The sequence below is a fragment of the Cinclus cinclus genome, chromosome 30, assembly GCF_963662255.1.
Source record: "Cinclus cinclus chromosome 30, bCinCin1.1, whole genome shotgun sequence".
In the NCBI taxonomy this organism is placed as follows: Eukaryota; Metazoa; Chordata; class Aves; order Passeriformes; family Cinclidae; genus Cinclus; species Cinclus cinclus.
In genome coordinates, this window is record NC_085075.1 from 2956951 (window position 1) to 2969636 (window position 12686).

General features: G+C 61.8%; 1 protein-coding gene across 1 annotated transcript; it reads right to left on the reverse strand.

Annotated features, from left to right (window-relative positions):
- Positions 1-4304: 4304 nt before the first annotated feature.
- On the reverse strand, positions 4305-12266 carry PDE1B (phosphodiesterase 1B). Its single transcript, XM_062511066.1, has 12 exons — positions 12085-12266; positions 11247-11313; positions 9494-9610; positions 7981-8121; positions 6210-6310; positions 5646-5771; positions 5454-5555; positions 5248-5368; positions 5092-5173; positions 4876-5002; positions 4651-4787; positions 4305-4396 (listed from the first exon to the last, which is right to left on the reverse strand). The coding sequence occupies exons 1-12, from the start codon at positions 12234-12236 to the stop codon at positions 4305-4307; spliced, it is 1365 nt and encodes a 454-aa protein (XP_062367050.1). The 5' UTR covers positions 12237-12266.
- Positions 12267-12686: the final 420 nt, after the last annotated feature.

The following is a 12686-nucleotide window of genomic DNA, read 5'->3' on the forward strand; positions in this document are numbered from 1 at the left end:
GGACGATGGGGACACTGGGGACAATGGGGACGATGGGGAAACTGGGGGAATTGGGGGCACTGGGGACACTGGGGACAATGAGGGCACTGGGGACACTGGGGACATTTGGGACATTGAGGACACTGGGGACACTGGGGACATTTGGGACATTGGGGACACTGGGGACAATGGGGACAATGGGGGCACTGGGGACACTGGGGGCACTGGGGACACTGGGGACACTGGGGACAATGGGGACATTTGGGACATTGGGGACACTGGACTGGGGCGCTGCAGGCACCGGGACACTGGACTGGGGCGCTGAGACATGGTACTGAGACACCTGGGGACACTGGGACATGGTACTGGGGCACTGGGGTGGCACTGGGACACCAGGCTGGGGCACTGGGACAGAAGGTGGGGAACTGGGACATGGTAATGGGGCACTGGGACAGGGCGTGGGACACTGGGGGGGCACTGGGACAGAAGGTGAGGAACTGGGACATGGCACTGGGGCACTGGGACAGGGCGTGGGACACTGGGGGGGCACTGGGACAGAAGGTGGGGAACTGGGACATGGCACTGGGGCACTGGGACAGGGCGTGGGACACTGGGGGGGCACTGGGACACCTGTGTGGGGAACTGGGACATGGCACTGGGGCACTGGGACAGGGCGTGGGACACTGGGGGGGCACTGGGACACCTGGGTGGGGAACTGGGACATGGCACTGGGGCACTGGGACAGGGCGTGGGACACTGGGGGGGCACTGGGACACCTGGGTGGGGCAACTGGGACGCTGGTCTGGGACACTGGGACATGTCACTGGGATGGCACTGGGATGGCACTGGGATGGCACTGGGATGGCACTGGCATGGGGACAGTGACAGGGGCTGAGGGGGGGTCCCCTCCTGTCCCGTCCCCTCCCCCAGCGCTGTCCCTTGTCCCCAGGTGTGGCAGCGGGACCCGGAAGCCGGCGGAGAATTTTTTTTTTTTTTAATTCCATTTTCTAAGATTTTGGGGTTGCCCAGAATGATTTTGGGGTTTTTGTTTTGTTGGGTTTTGTTTTGTTTTGTTTTGTTTTGTTGTTTTTTAATTGCCACAGGCAGGTCCCCACCCTGGGGGAGGGGGGGAGGTCTGAGGGCTGTCCCCTCCCCCTGGGGACCTCAGCGCAGGTGACTTTGGGGACACTGAGCACACGACCGCCCCCTCCCCCCTCACTGCCACCCCCTGGGCCCCTCCCCCCCCCCCTCACCTGCGCGCACCTGGGGGGATGGGGGAAACACCTGGACACGGGGAGGGGACGGGGAGGGGACAGGGACACGCGCGTGCACCTGGACACGGGGTGGGGGTGGGGAGGGACACACGGACACGGTGGGGGGAGGGGGCGCGGGGACCCCTCCCCCCATCCGGGATTAAAGGGATCCTTCCCCCCCCCCCCCCCCCGCCTCCTCCTTGGGCCGCGCCGGGGGGGGGGAGGGGGGGGAAGAGGGGATCCCCTCTTTGGGTGTTGGGGGGGGTCAGGACCCCCAAAACCTTTTTTGGGTAATGGGGAGGGGGGGTCAGGAACCCCTTCTGGGTGACTGACAGGGTTCCAGGACCCCTCCCCAGTAGATTTTTTGGGGGACTCGAGATCCCCTTTGGGTTCCGGGGTCTCGAGGATCCTTTTTTGGGTTCTGGGGGGGCTCCAGGACCCCTTTTTTGGGTTCTGGGGGGGAGGGGTGGCTGCAGGACCCCTTTTTGGGCCGCCCCCATCCCCCGGTTCAGGGCCCCCCCTCCCTCCCCCCGTGTCCCCCCCAATCCTGGGGGTGACCTCGGTGGTCCCACACCCCCCCACCCCCCCTCAGTACCCGGAGCGTGGCCGTGGTGGCGGCGGCGTTTATTAATTAACTCATTCATTAATTAATTACTCGTTAGCGGCGGCGGCGCGGGGGGGAGGGAGGGGACACACATGCGGGGGGGAGGGGCGAGCTCTGCCAGCGGTGACCGAGGGGGGGACACGGGGGGGGGACACAGGGGGGACACGGGGGGGACACGGGGGGGACAAGGGGGGACACGGGGGACACGGGGGGGGACACGGAGGGACACGGGGGGGACACAGGGGGGACACGGGGGACACGGGGGGGACACGGGGGGGACACGGGGGGGACACGGGGGGGACACGGGGGACACGGGGGGGGACACAGGGGGGAGATGGGGGGGACACGGGGGGGGTCTAAAAATACAAATATTGGGGGGGTGGGGGAGGGGCACGGAGCCGGGGCTGGAGCCGGAGGGGGAGGGGAGAGGGAGTCCGGGACATTCCCGGGATATTCCCGAACATTCCTGAGCATTCCCGGGACGATTCCCGGGGTTCGGGGCATTCCCGGGATTTCCCGAGGATGCCCCCAAAAAAAATTCCGGGATGCCCCAGGATGTCCCAAACATTTCGGAATTCTCGACGATGCCCCAAACATTCCAGAATTCCCAAGAATGTCCCAAATATTCTGGGATTCCCAAGAGTGCCTCAAAAATTCCAGGATTTCCAAGAGTGTCCCAAAAATTCCGGAATTCCTGAGGATGTCCCAAAAAATTCCAGGATTCCCGAGGGTGTCCCAAAAATTCCGGAATTCCCGAGGCTCGATGGAGCCGGGATGTTGGAGCATTCCCGAACATTCCCGAACATTCCCGGGATGTCGCAGGAATTCTGGGAAGAGGGGAAATTCTGGGGACATTCCGGGGACATTCCAGGGAGGCGCTGGGAGAGCCCCGGAGTCGGGGAGGGGACACCGGAGCGGGTCCCTGTCCCCATCCCTGTCCCTGTCCCTGTCCCTGTCCCATCCCTGTCCCATCCCTGTCCCTGTCCCTGTCCCTGTCCCTGTCCCTGTCCCTGTCCCATCCCTGTCCCTGTCCCTGTCCCATCCCTGTCCCATCCCTGTCCCTGTCCCTGTCCCTGTCCCTGTCCCATCCCTGTCCCATCCCTGTCCCTGTCCCTGTCCCTGTCCCTGTCCCGTCCCTGTCCCTGTCCCTGTCCCTGTCCCTGTCCCTGTCCCCATCCCTGTCCCTGTCCCATCCCTGTCCCTGTCCCTGTCCCCATCCCTGTCCCATCCCTGTCCCTGTCCCTGTCCCTGTCCTGTCCCTGTCCCATCCCTGTCCCATCCCTGTCCCATCCCTGTCCCGTCCCTGTCCCTGTCCCTGTCCCCATCCCTGTCCCTGTCCCTGTCCCTGTCCCTGTCCCTGTCCTGTCCCTGTCCCATCCCTGTCCCATCCCTGTCCCATCCCTGTCCCGTCCCTGTCCCTGTCCCTGTCCCATCCCTGTCCCATCCCTGTCCCTGTCCCTGTCCCTGTCCCTGTCCCTGTCCCCATCCCTGTCCCTGTCCCTGTCCCATCCCTGTCCCTGTCCCTGTCCCTGTCCCTGTCCCTCTCCCATCCCTGTCCCCAGGCCACCCTCGCGGTGTCACCATCCAGACCCCGCAGACACAGAGGGGACTGCGGTGACCCTCGAGGTGACATCGCGTCCCCACCTGGCTGTCGCCAGCGCCACCGTCCCTGTCCCAGCCCCTCCCGAGCAGCCGGAAAAGCGATTTTAAAAATTCCGAAGGAACGAGCCCAGCCTGGGGGAGGGGCCGGGGGTGGCAGTGAGGGCCTGGTGGCACTGGTGACAGTGGGGACAGCCTGGGGGACTCCAATCCTGGCACAGAGGTGGCATCGATCCTGGCACAGAGGTGGCACCAGTCTTGGAAGAGAGGTGACACCGATCTGAGCCCAAGGTGACACCAATCCAAGCCCGAGGTGACACCAATGCTGGCACAGAGGTGACACCAATCTTGGCACAAAGGTGGCACCGATCCTGGCACAGAGGTGACACCAATCTTGGCACAGAGGTGACACCGATTCTGGCACAGATGTGACATCAATCCTGGCACAGAGGTGACACCGATTCTGGCACGGAGGTGACACCAATCCAAGCCCGAGGTGACACCAATCCTGGCACAGAGGTGACACCAATCTTGAAACAGAGGTGACACCGATCTGAGCCCAAGGTGACACCAATCCTGGCACAGGTGACACCGATCCTGGCACGGCGGTGCCACCGATCCGAGCCCGGCCCCGGGGGGCTCCTGCCCTGCAGATGGAGCTGAACTCGATGGCATCGAAGACTTTGGACGAAACGGTGTCACTCAGCTGGACAAGAACCTGGTGGCAGGGGACAGTCACCTCCGTGTCCCCACCCCTCTCCCGGTGTCCCCGTCCCCCTGTCATTGTCCCCATCCCCCTGTCGCTGTCCCCACCCCTCTCCCGGTGTCCCCGTCCCCCTGTCACTGTCCCCACCTCGCTCCTCCCGCTGCTATTCCACGTCCCCGTTCTCCCTGTGAGGACCGGGGCCCGCGGGCTCCTCGCACGGTGACAATTCATCGATGGACGCCTGGTTGGTGATGCCTGGAGAGGGACACGGGGCGGGGGGGGTCACCAGGGACACCCCAGAACTTGTGTCCCCCCCTCCCCGGAGCCACCCACCAGCACGGTCCGGGGCCACCCGTGCCACGCTGGTGCCACGTCCCGTTTGGGGACGCTGGGACAGAGCTGTCCCCGCGCGGTTCGTGGTGGTCCCCAGCCCCTCCTCGGTGGCCCTGGAGGCCCTGGATGCCCTGGTGGCTCTGGTGGCCCTGGTGGCCCTGGTGGCCGTCCCCTACCGCTGGCCGCCCTCTCCTTCCACTTCTGCTTGTTCTCCTGGATGTGCTTGGTCCAGGTGGAGCGGAACCCGGCCAGGTCGGCTTTGATGTCCCCCAGCTCCAGGTGCTCATCCAGGGACGGCTGCCGCCACTGCGAGCTGGGGGACAATGGGGACAGCTGGCAGCGGGGCAGGGCCACCAACGCCACCACCACAGGCCACAAACCACGGCGACAGCGACGCCCACCTGGGCTGCTGGGTGGCCACGGGGTTGCCCTTGGTCTTGGAGCCGTCCTCGGCCAGGGGCGTCACCAACTTCTCGGCCACGTCGGTGAGCACCGAGAACGTCGGCTCCACGATGAAGTCGATGAACCCTGGGGACAGGAGGGGACATGTCGTGGGTGGGGACAGCGTGGGCACAGCGTGGGGACAGGACAGGGACGGGAACCTCGCCCGGACTCACCGATCTGCGACTGGGCCACCAGCGTGGAGGTGCGGTCGCAGAGGGGCGAGAAGGGCAACCCCAGCTCGGCCTCCTTGTCCCCCTGGCAAGGCAAGGGACAGGCGTGGTGTCCCCACGGGGTGTCCCCCGTGTCCCCCCGCCCGGCCCCGGCCCCACCTGCCGGAAGAACTCCTCCATGAGCGCCTTGGTCCAGCGGCTGTGCACCGCCCACTGCTTCGTGGGGTGGCTGATGTCGGCCGCGTGCAGCAGCAGCGACAGCACCTTGGACTTGTCCAGCCTGGGGACAGCACGGTGACACTCAAGATTGTCACCAAAGCCACCCTGCCACCCTCCCACCCCCGAGCCTGATGTCCCTCACCCACCTCTCCAGCTGCTGCAGCGCCGTCTTCATGGATTTGACCTGCTGGAAGTGGCAGGACATGTCGGTGGCCAGGACCATGTCGATGACCAGCGCCCGCAGCTCCCTGCGGGGTGGGGACACGGCATCAGGGACAGCGAGGGGACAGCGAGGGGACAGCGAGGGGACAGCGAGGGGACAGCACAGGGGACCTTACACGAACTCGTCCTTGGTGAGGTTGACGAAGATGTTGAGCTCCTCGTCCTGCATCAGGCGGAACACGGCGCTGATGTGGTGATTCTCCAGCACCGAGCGGTCGTTGTACAGGATGGCGGTGTCCGACCTGGGGACACGGGGACATGGTGGCACGGTGGCACGGTGGCATGGTGGGCACGGGCACGGCTGGGCCAGCTGCCCCCACGGCGAGGGGTGACCCCAGGGTGGCAGCACGGCAGTGTCCCCAAGGAGTCACTGATCCCCAGGTGTACAGGTGAGCCCCGGTGTCCTCAGAGGGCCCCAAAGCGTCCCCAGGACAGGTGACAGTGTGGGACACGCCGTGCCACCCACGCTGTGCCGTGCAGGCTGTGCCATGCTGGTCCACCTGTGCTGGATCACCTGTGCCACCTGTGCTGTGCCACATCTGCTGTGTCATCCGTGCCGTTTGGTGTCACCTGTTCCATGCTGTGCCACCCGTGCCATGCCATATTGTGCCACCCATGCTGTTCCAAGCTGTGCCACATCCCCTGTGTCACCCCATGTCCCCGTGTCCCCGTGCCCTCACTTGGTCTGGATGTGGAAGCTGTTGGTTGTCCCCGTGTGCTCGAAGTCGTGAATGGCGGCGGCGAAGACGATGGCGAGGAGCTCGATCTCAGAGAGACAGTGCTGGGGACAGGGACAGGGATGGGGACAGGGGCAGGGATGGGGACAGGGACAGAGAAGGGGACAGGGACAGAGAAGGGGACAGGGACAAGGGCAGGGATGGGGACAGGGATGGGGACGGGAGAGGGATGGGGACAGGGACAGGGATGGGTGACAGGGACAGGGATGGGGACAGGGACAGGGATGGGGACAGGGGCAGGGATGGGGACAGGGACAGAGAAGGGGACAGGGACAGGGATGGGGACAGGGACAGAGAAGGGGACAGGGACAGAGAAGGGGACAGGGACAGGGACAGGGATGGGGACAGGGACAGGGATGGGTGACAGGGACAGGGATGGGGACAGGGACAGAGATGGGGACAGGGATGGGGACAGGGATGGGGACAGGGACAGGGATGGGGACAGGGATGGGGACGGGAGAGGGATGGGGACAGGAATGGGGACAAGGACAGAAATGGGGACAGGGACAAGGGCAGGGATGGGGACGGGGACACCCCCACATGAGTGTGACAGCCAGGTGGGGACAATTTAGGCACAGATGTGTGCCAGGTGTGGCCAGGTGTCACCCTGGGGACGTTGCCACGGCAACGAGCATCACCACAGGCAATGGGGACCACGTTGGTGACTCTGTGGTGCCACCCTTGGGGACAGTGCTGTCCCCAATGTCCCAGGTGTCCTCAGTGTCCCCAATGTCCCCAATGTCCCCGATGTCCCCAATGTCCCCAATGACCCCAATGTCCCCAATGTACCCAATGACCCCAATGTCCCCAGATATCCCCAATGACCCCAATGTCCCCAATGTCCCAAATATCCCCAATGTCCCCAATGTCCCCGATCTCCCCAATGTCCCCAATGTCCCCAATGTCCCCAATGTCCCCAATGTCCCCAGATATCCCCAATGTCCCCAATGTCCCCGTGTCCCCAATGTCCCCAGATATCCCCAATGTCCCCATGTCCCCAATGTCCCCATGTCCCCGATGTCCCCAATGTCCCCAATGACCCCAATGTCCCCGATGTCCCCAATGTCCCCGTGTCCCCAATGTCCCCAATGTCCCCAATGTCCCAAATATCCCCAATGTCCCCAATGTCCCCGTGTCCCCAATGTCCCCGTATCCCCAATGTCCCCGATGTCCCCAATGTCCCCAATGTCCCCGATGTCCCCATGTCCCCGATGTCCCCAATGTCCCTGATGTCCCCAATGTCCCCAGATATCCCCAATGTCCCCAATGTCCCCGTGTCCCCAATGTCCCCAGATATCCCCAATGTCCCCGATGTCCCCAATGTCCCCATGTCCCCAATGTCCCCGATGTCCCCAATGTCCCTGATGTCCCCAATGTCCCAGTGTCCCCGATGTCCCCAATGTCCCAAATATCCCCAATGTCCCCAATGTCCCCGATGTCCCCGATGTCCCCAATGTCCCCAATGTCCCCGATGTCCCCGATGTCCCCAATGTCCCCAATGTCCCCGTATCCCCAATGTCTCCGTGTCCCCAATGTCCCCGATGTCCCCAATGTCCCCAGATATCCCCAATGTCCCCAATGTCCCCGTGTCCCCAATGTCCCCAGATATCCCCAATGTCCCCAATGTCCCAAATATCCCCAATGTCCCCGATGTCCCCAATGTCCCCGTGTCCCCAATGTCCCCGATGTCCCCAATGTCCCCGTGTCCCCATACCAGCATGCCGGTGCGCAGCAGGAAGCTGTGCACGGTCTGGGTGACGTCGGCCGCGTGCACCTGGTTGTGGTACGGGTTCCGGAACTTTCCGTAGCCGCATTCCAGAGCCTCCAGCAGCGACGTCAGGAACGCGCCGGGGATCTGGGGAGGGGACACGGGGTGACAGGGAGGGGACAGGGAGGGGACAGGGAGGGGACAGGGAGGGGACATGGGGGGGGAATAGGTTTTGGGGCTGTTTGGGGGGTGTTGAGGGGTTTGGGGATTTTTTTTTAATATATTTTGGGAAATTTTGGGGCAGTATTGGAATATTTTGGAGTATTTTGTGATATTTTGTCCCACCTTGAAGCGGCTGTTGAGGCTGTGGGATACTCTGGGATATTCTGGGATATTTTGGGATATTTTGGGGCAGTTTTGGGGTATTTTGGGGTATTTTGTCCCATCTTGAAGCCGCTGTTGAGGCTGTGGGATATTCTGGGATATTTTGGGATATTCTGGGATATTCTGGGATATTTTGGGGCAGTTTTGGGGTATTTTGGCGCACCTTGAAGCGGCTGTTGAGGCTGTGGGATATTCTGGGATATTTTGGGGCAGTTTTGGGGTATTTTGGGGCATTTTGTCCCACCTTGAAGCGGCTGTTGAGGCTGTGGGATATTCTGGGATATTTTGGGATATTTTGGGGCAGTTTTGGGGCATTTTGTCCCACCTTGAAGCAGCTGTTGAGGCTGTGGGATATTCTGGGATATTCTGGGATATTTTGGGGCAGTTTTGGGGCATTTTGTCCCACCTTGAAGCGGCTGTTGAGGCTGTGGGATATTCTGGGATATTTTGGGATATTTTGGGGCAGTTTTGGGGCATTTTGTCCCACCTTGAAGCGGCTGTTGAGGCTGTGGGATATTCTGGAATATTCTGGGATATTTTGGGGCAGTTTTGGGGTATTTTGTCCCACCTTGAAGCGGCTGTTGAGGCTGTGGGATACTCTGGGATATTCTGGGATATTTTGGGGCAGTTTTGGGGTATTTTGGTGCACCTTGAAGTAGCTGTTGAGGCTGTGGGATACTCTGGGATATTTTGGGATATTCTGAGATATTCTGGGAAATTTTGGGGCAGTATTGGAATATTTTGGGGCACCTTGAAGCGGCTGTTGAGGCTGTGGGATATTCTGGAATATTCTGGGATATTTTGGGGCAGTTTTGGGGTATTTTGGTGCACCTTGAAGTAGCTGTTGAGGCTGTGGGATATTCTGGGATATTTTGGGGCAGTTTTGGGGTATTTTGTCCCACCTTGAAGCGGCTGTTGAGGCTGTGGGATATTCTGGGATATTCTGGGATATTTTGGGGCAGTTTTGGGGTATTTTGGCGCACCTTGAAGCGGCTGTTGAGGCTGTGGGATATTCTGGGATATTTTGGGGCAGTTTTGGGGTATTTTGTCCCACCTTGAAGCGGCTGTTGAGGCTGTGGGATATTCTGGGATATTCTGGGATATTTTGGGGCAGTTTTGGGGTATTTTGGCGCACCTTGAAGCGGCTGTTGAGGCTGTGGCGGGTGAAGAGCTCCAGCACCACCGTGCGCAGCGAGTGCTCCTCGGCCGCGCGGTGCAGCGAGAAAACGTCAAAGCTCCACTGGTCCAGTCCCTGGGGGACACCGGGGAGGGGAGCCCCGGAATTTGGGGTGGGTGTCTGGGAATTCCCAGGGGTGCCCGGGAATCCCAGTGAAGTCCAGTGAAGTCCACAACTCCCAGTCATTCCCAGTGACCCCCAGTCATTCCCACTGATTCCCGGTGATTGATTCCCAGTGACCCCCAGTGATTTCCAGTTACTCCCAGTGACCCCAGTCATTCCCAGTGACCCCCAGTCATTCCCACTGATTCCCAATGATTCATTCCCAGTGACCCCCAGTGATTTCCAATTACTCCCAGTGACCCCAGTCATTCCCAGTGACCCCCAGTGACTCCCAGTGACCCCCAGTCATTCCCAGTGACCCCCAGTCATTCCCACTGATTCCCGGTGATTGATTCCCAGTGACCCCCAGTCATTCCCAGTGACCCCCAGTGACTCCCAATGACCCCCAGTGACTCCCACTGATTCCCAGTGATTGATTCCCAGTCATTCCCACTGATTCCCAGTGACTCCCAGCAAATCCCAGTGATTTCCAGTGACTCCCAGTGTCCCCCACTCATTCCCACTGATTCCCAGTGATTGATTCCCAGTGACTCCCAGTCATTCCCAGTGACCCCCAGTGACTCCCAATGACCCCCAGTCATTCCCACTGATTCCCAATGATTCATTCCCAGTGACCCCCAGTCATTCCCAGTGACCCCCAGTGACTCCCAGTGACCCCCAGTCATTCCCACTGATTCCCAATGATTCATTCCCAGTGACCCCCAGTCATTCCCAGTGACCCCCAGTGACTCCCAGTGACCCCCAGTCATTCCCACTGATTCCCAATGATTCATTCCCAGTGACCCCCAGTGATTTCCAGTTACTCCCAGTGACCCCAGTCATTCCCAGTGACCCCCAGTGACTCCCAGTGACCCCCAGTCATTCCCAGTGACCCCCAGTCATTCCCACTGATTCCCGGTGATTGATTCCCAGTGACCCCCAGTCATTCCCAGTGACCCCCAGTCATTCCCAGTGACCCCCAGTGACTCCCAATGACCCCCAGTCATTCCCACTGATTCCCAGTGATTGATTCCCAGTGACTCCCAGTGATTCCCAGTGATTCCACAATTCCCAGATAGTCATTCCCAGTCATTCCCACTGATTCCCAGTGACTCCCAGCAAATCCCAGTGATTTCCAGTGACTCCCAATGTCCCCCACTCATTCCCACTGATTCCCAGTGATTGATTCCCAGTGACTCCCAGTCATTCCCAGTGACCCCCAGTGACTCCCAATGACCCCCAGTCATTCCCACTGATTCCCAATGATTCATTCCCAGTGACCCCCAGTGATTTCCAGTTACTCCCAGTGACCCCAGTCATTCCCAGTGACTCCCAGTCATTCCCAGTGATTCCACAGTTCTCAGAGATTCATTCCCAGTGAGTCATTCCCAGTGATTCCCAGTGATTTCCAGTGACTCCCAGTCATTCCCACTGATTCCCAGTGACTCCCAGCAAATCCCAGTGATTTCCAGTGACTCCCAGTGTCCCCCAGTCATTCCCACTGATTCCCGGTGATTGATTCCCAGTGACTCCCAGTCATTCCCAGTGACCCCCAGTGACTCCCAGTGACCCCCAGCAGCCCCCCGGGTTTTTTGGGGTGCCCCGGTACCTTCAGGCAGTTGAGGACGGAGGAGGAGTAGCTCGGCCCCACGGCCGTGTACATCCGGCGGAACATCCTGGGGGGAGGCAGGGCTGGGGGGGCTGGGGGGCTGGGGACCCCCCCTGGGGCTGGGGACACCCCTGGGGACGCACCTGGGGCTGGGGACACCCCTGGGGACACCCCTGGGGACACTCCTGGGGACACACCTGGAGACACACCTGAGGACACACCTGGGGCTGGGGACACACCTGGGGAGCTCACCTGGGAACACCCCTGGGGACACACCTGGGGACACCCCTGGGGACACACCTGGGGACACTCCTGGGGACACCCCTGGGGACACACCTGAGGACACCCCTGGGGACACACCTGGGGACACACCTGGAGACACACCTGAGGACACACCTGGGGAGCTCACCTGGGAACACCCCTGGGGACACACCTGAGGACACCCCTGGGGACACACCTGGAGACACCCCTGGGGTCACCCCTGGGGACACCCCTGGGGACACACCTGGGGCTGGGGACACCCCTGGGGCTGGGGACACCCCTGGGGCTGGGGGACCTGGGGACTCATCTGGTGACACCCCTGGGGCTTGGGGACACACCTGGAGACCCCCCTGAGTGACAGGCACAGCCCCTGGGTGTGGGGACAGTCCCTGGGTTTTGGGGACCCCCCAGGTGCTGGGGACAGTCCCTGGGTTTTGGGGACTCACCCGTGCCCAGCTCACCCCCCACACTCTCATTCCCCCCACCCCAAGCTCTGTCCCCACCGTGCCTCCCCTGCGCCCTGTCCCCATTCCCCCTCCCCTTGTCCCCTCTGTCCCCTCTCTGTCCCCTTTGTCACCTCTCCACGAAGATCCCGGCCTGCACGGCGTGCACGATGCTGCGGAATTTGGGTTTTTCCTCGGCCCGGCGCCCCTTGGCTCGCGCCTGCTGCGTGAAGGTGGCCGCGAGCCAGTCCCGCACCTCGGAGGGCACGGCCGCGTCCGAGCCCATCTCCCGCAGCTCGTCCTCGGTGTCCAGCACCTGCCTGGGGGACACGGGGACACCCGGGACACTCAGGACACCCGGGACACTCAGGACACCCGGGACACTCGGGACACCCGGGACACTCAGGACACCCGGGACACTCGGGACATTCGGGACACCCGGGACACTCAGGACACCCGGGACACTCGGGACACCCGGGACACTCGGGACACCCGGGACATTCGGGACACCCGGGACACTCAGGACACCCGGGACACTCGGGACACTCGGGACACCCGGGACATTCGGGACACCCGGGACACTCAGGACACCCGGGACACTCGGGACACCCGGGACACTCGGGACACCCGGGACATTCGGGACACCCGGGACACTCAGGACACCCGGGACATTCAGGACACTCGGGACACCCGGGACATTCGGGACATTCGGGACATTCAGGACACTCGGGACACC

Excerpts from the sequence above, each read along its gene's own strand:
- PDE1B (XM_062511066.1), bottom strand. The coding sequence starts at position 12,236 with ATGGGCTCGGACGCGGCCGTGCCCTCCGAGGTGCGGGACTGGCTCGCG. Across the intron at positions 11,314-12,084 it reads GCCGGGATCTTCGTGGAGAG|GATGTTCCGCCGGATGTACA; the intron begins GTGACAAAGGGG and ends GCCTCCCCCCAG. Across the intron at positions 5,369-5,453 it reads GCGCTGCAGCAGCTGGAGAG|GCTGGACAAGTCCAAGGTGC; the intron begins GTGGGTGAGGGA and ends TGCTGTCCCCAG.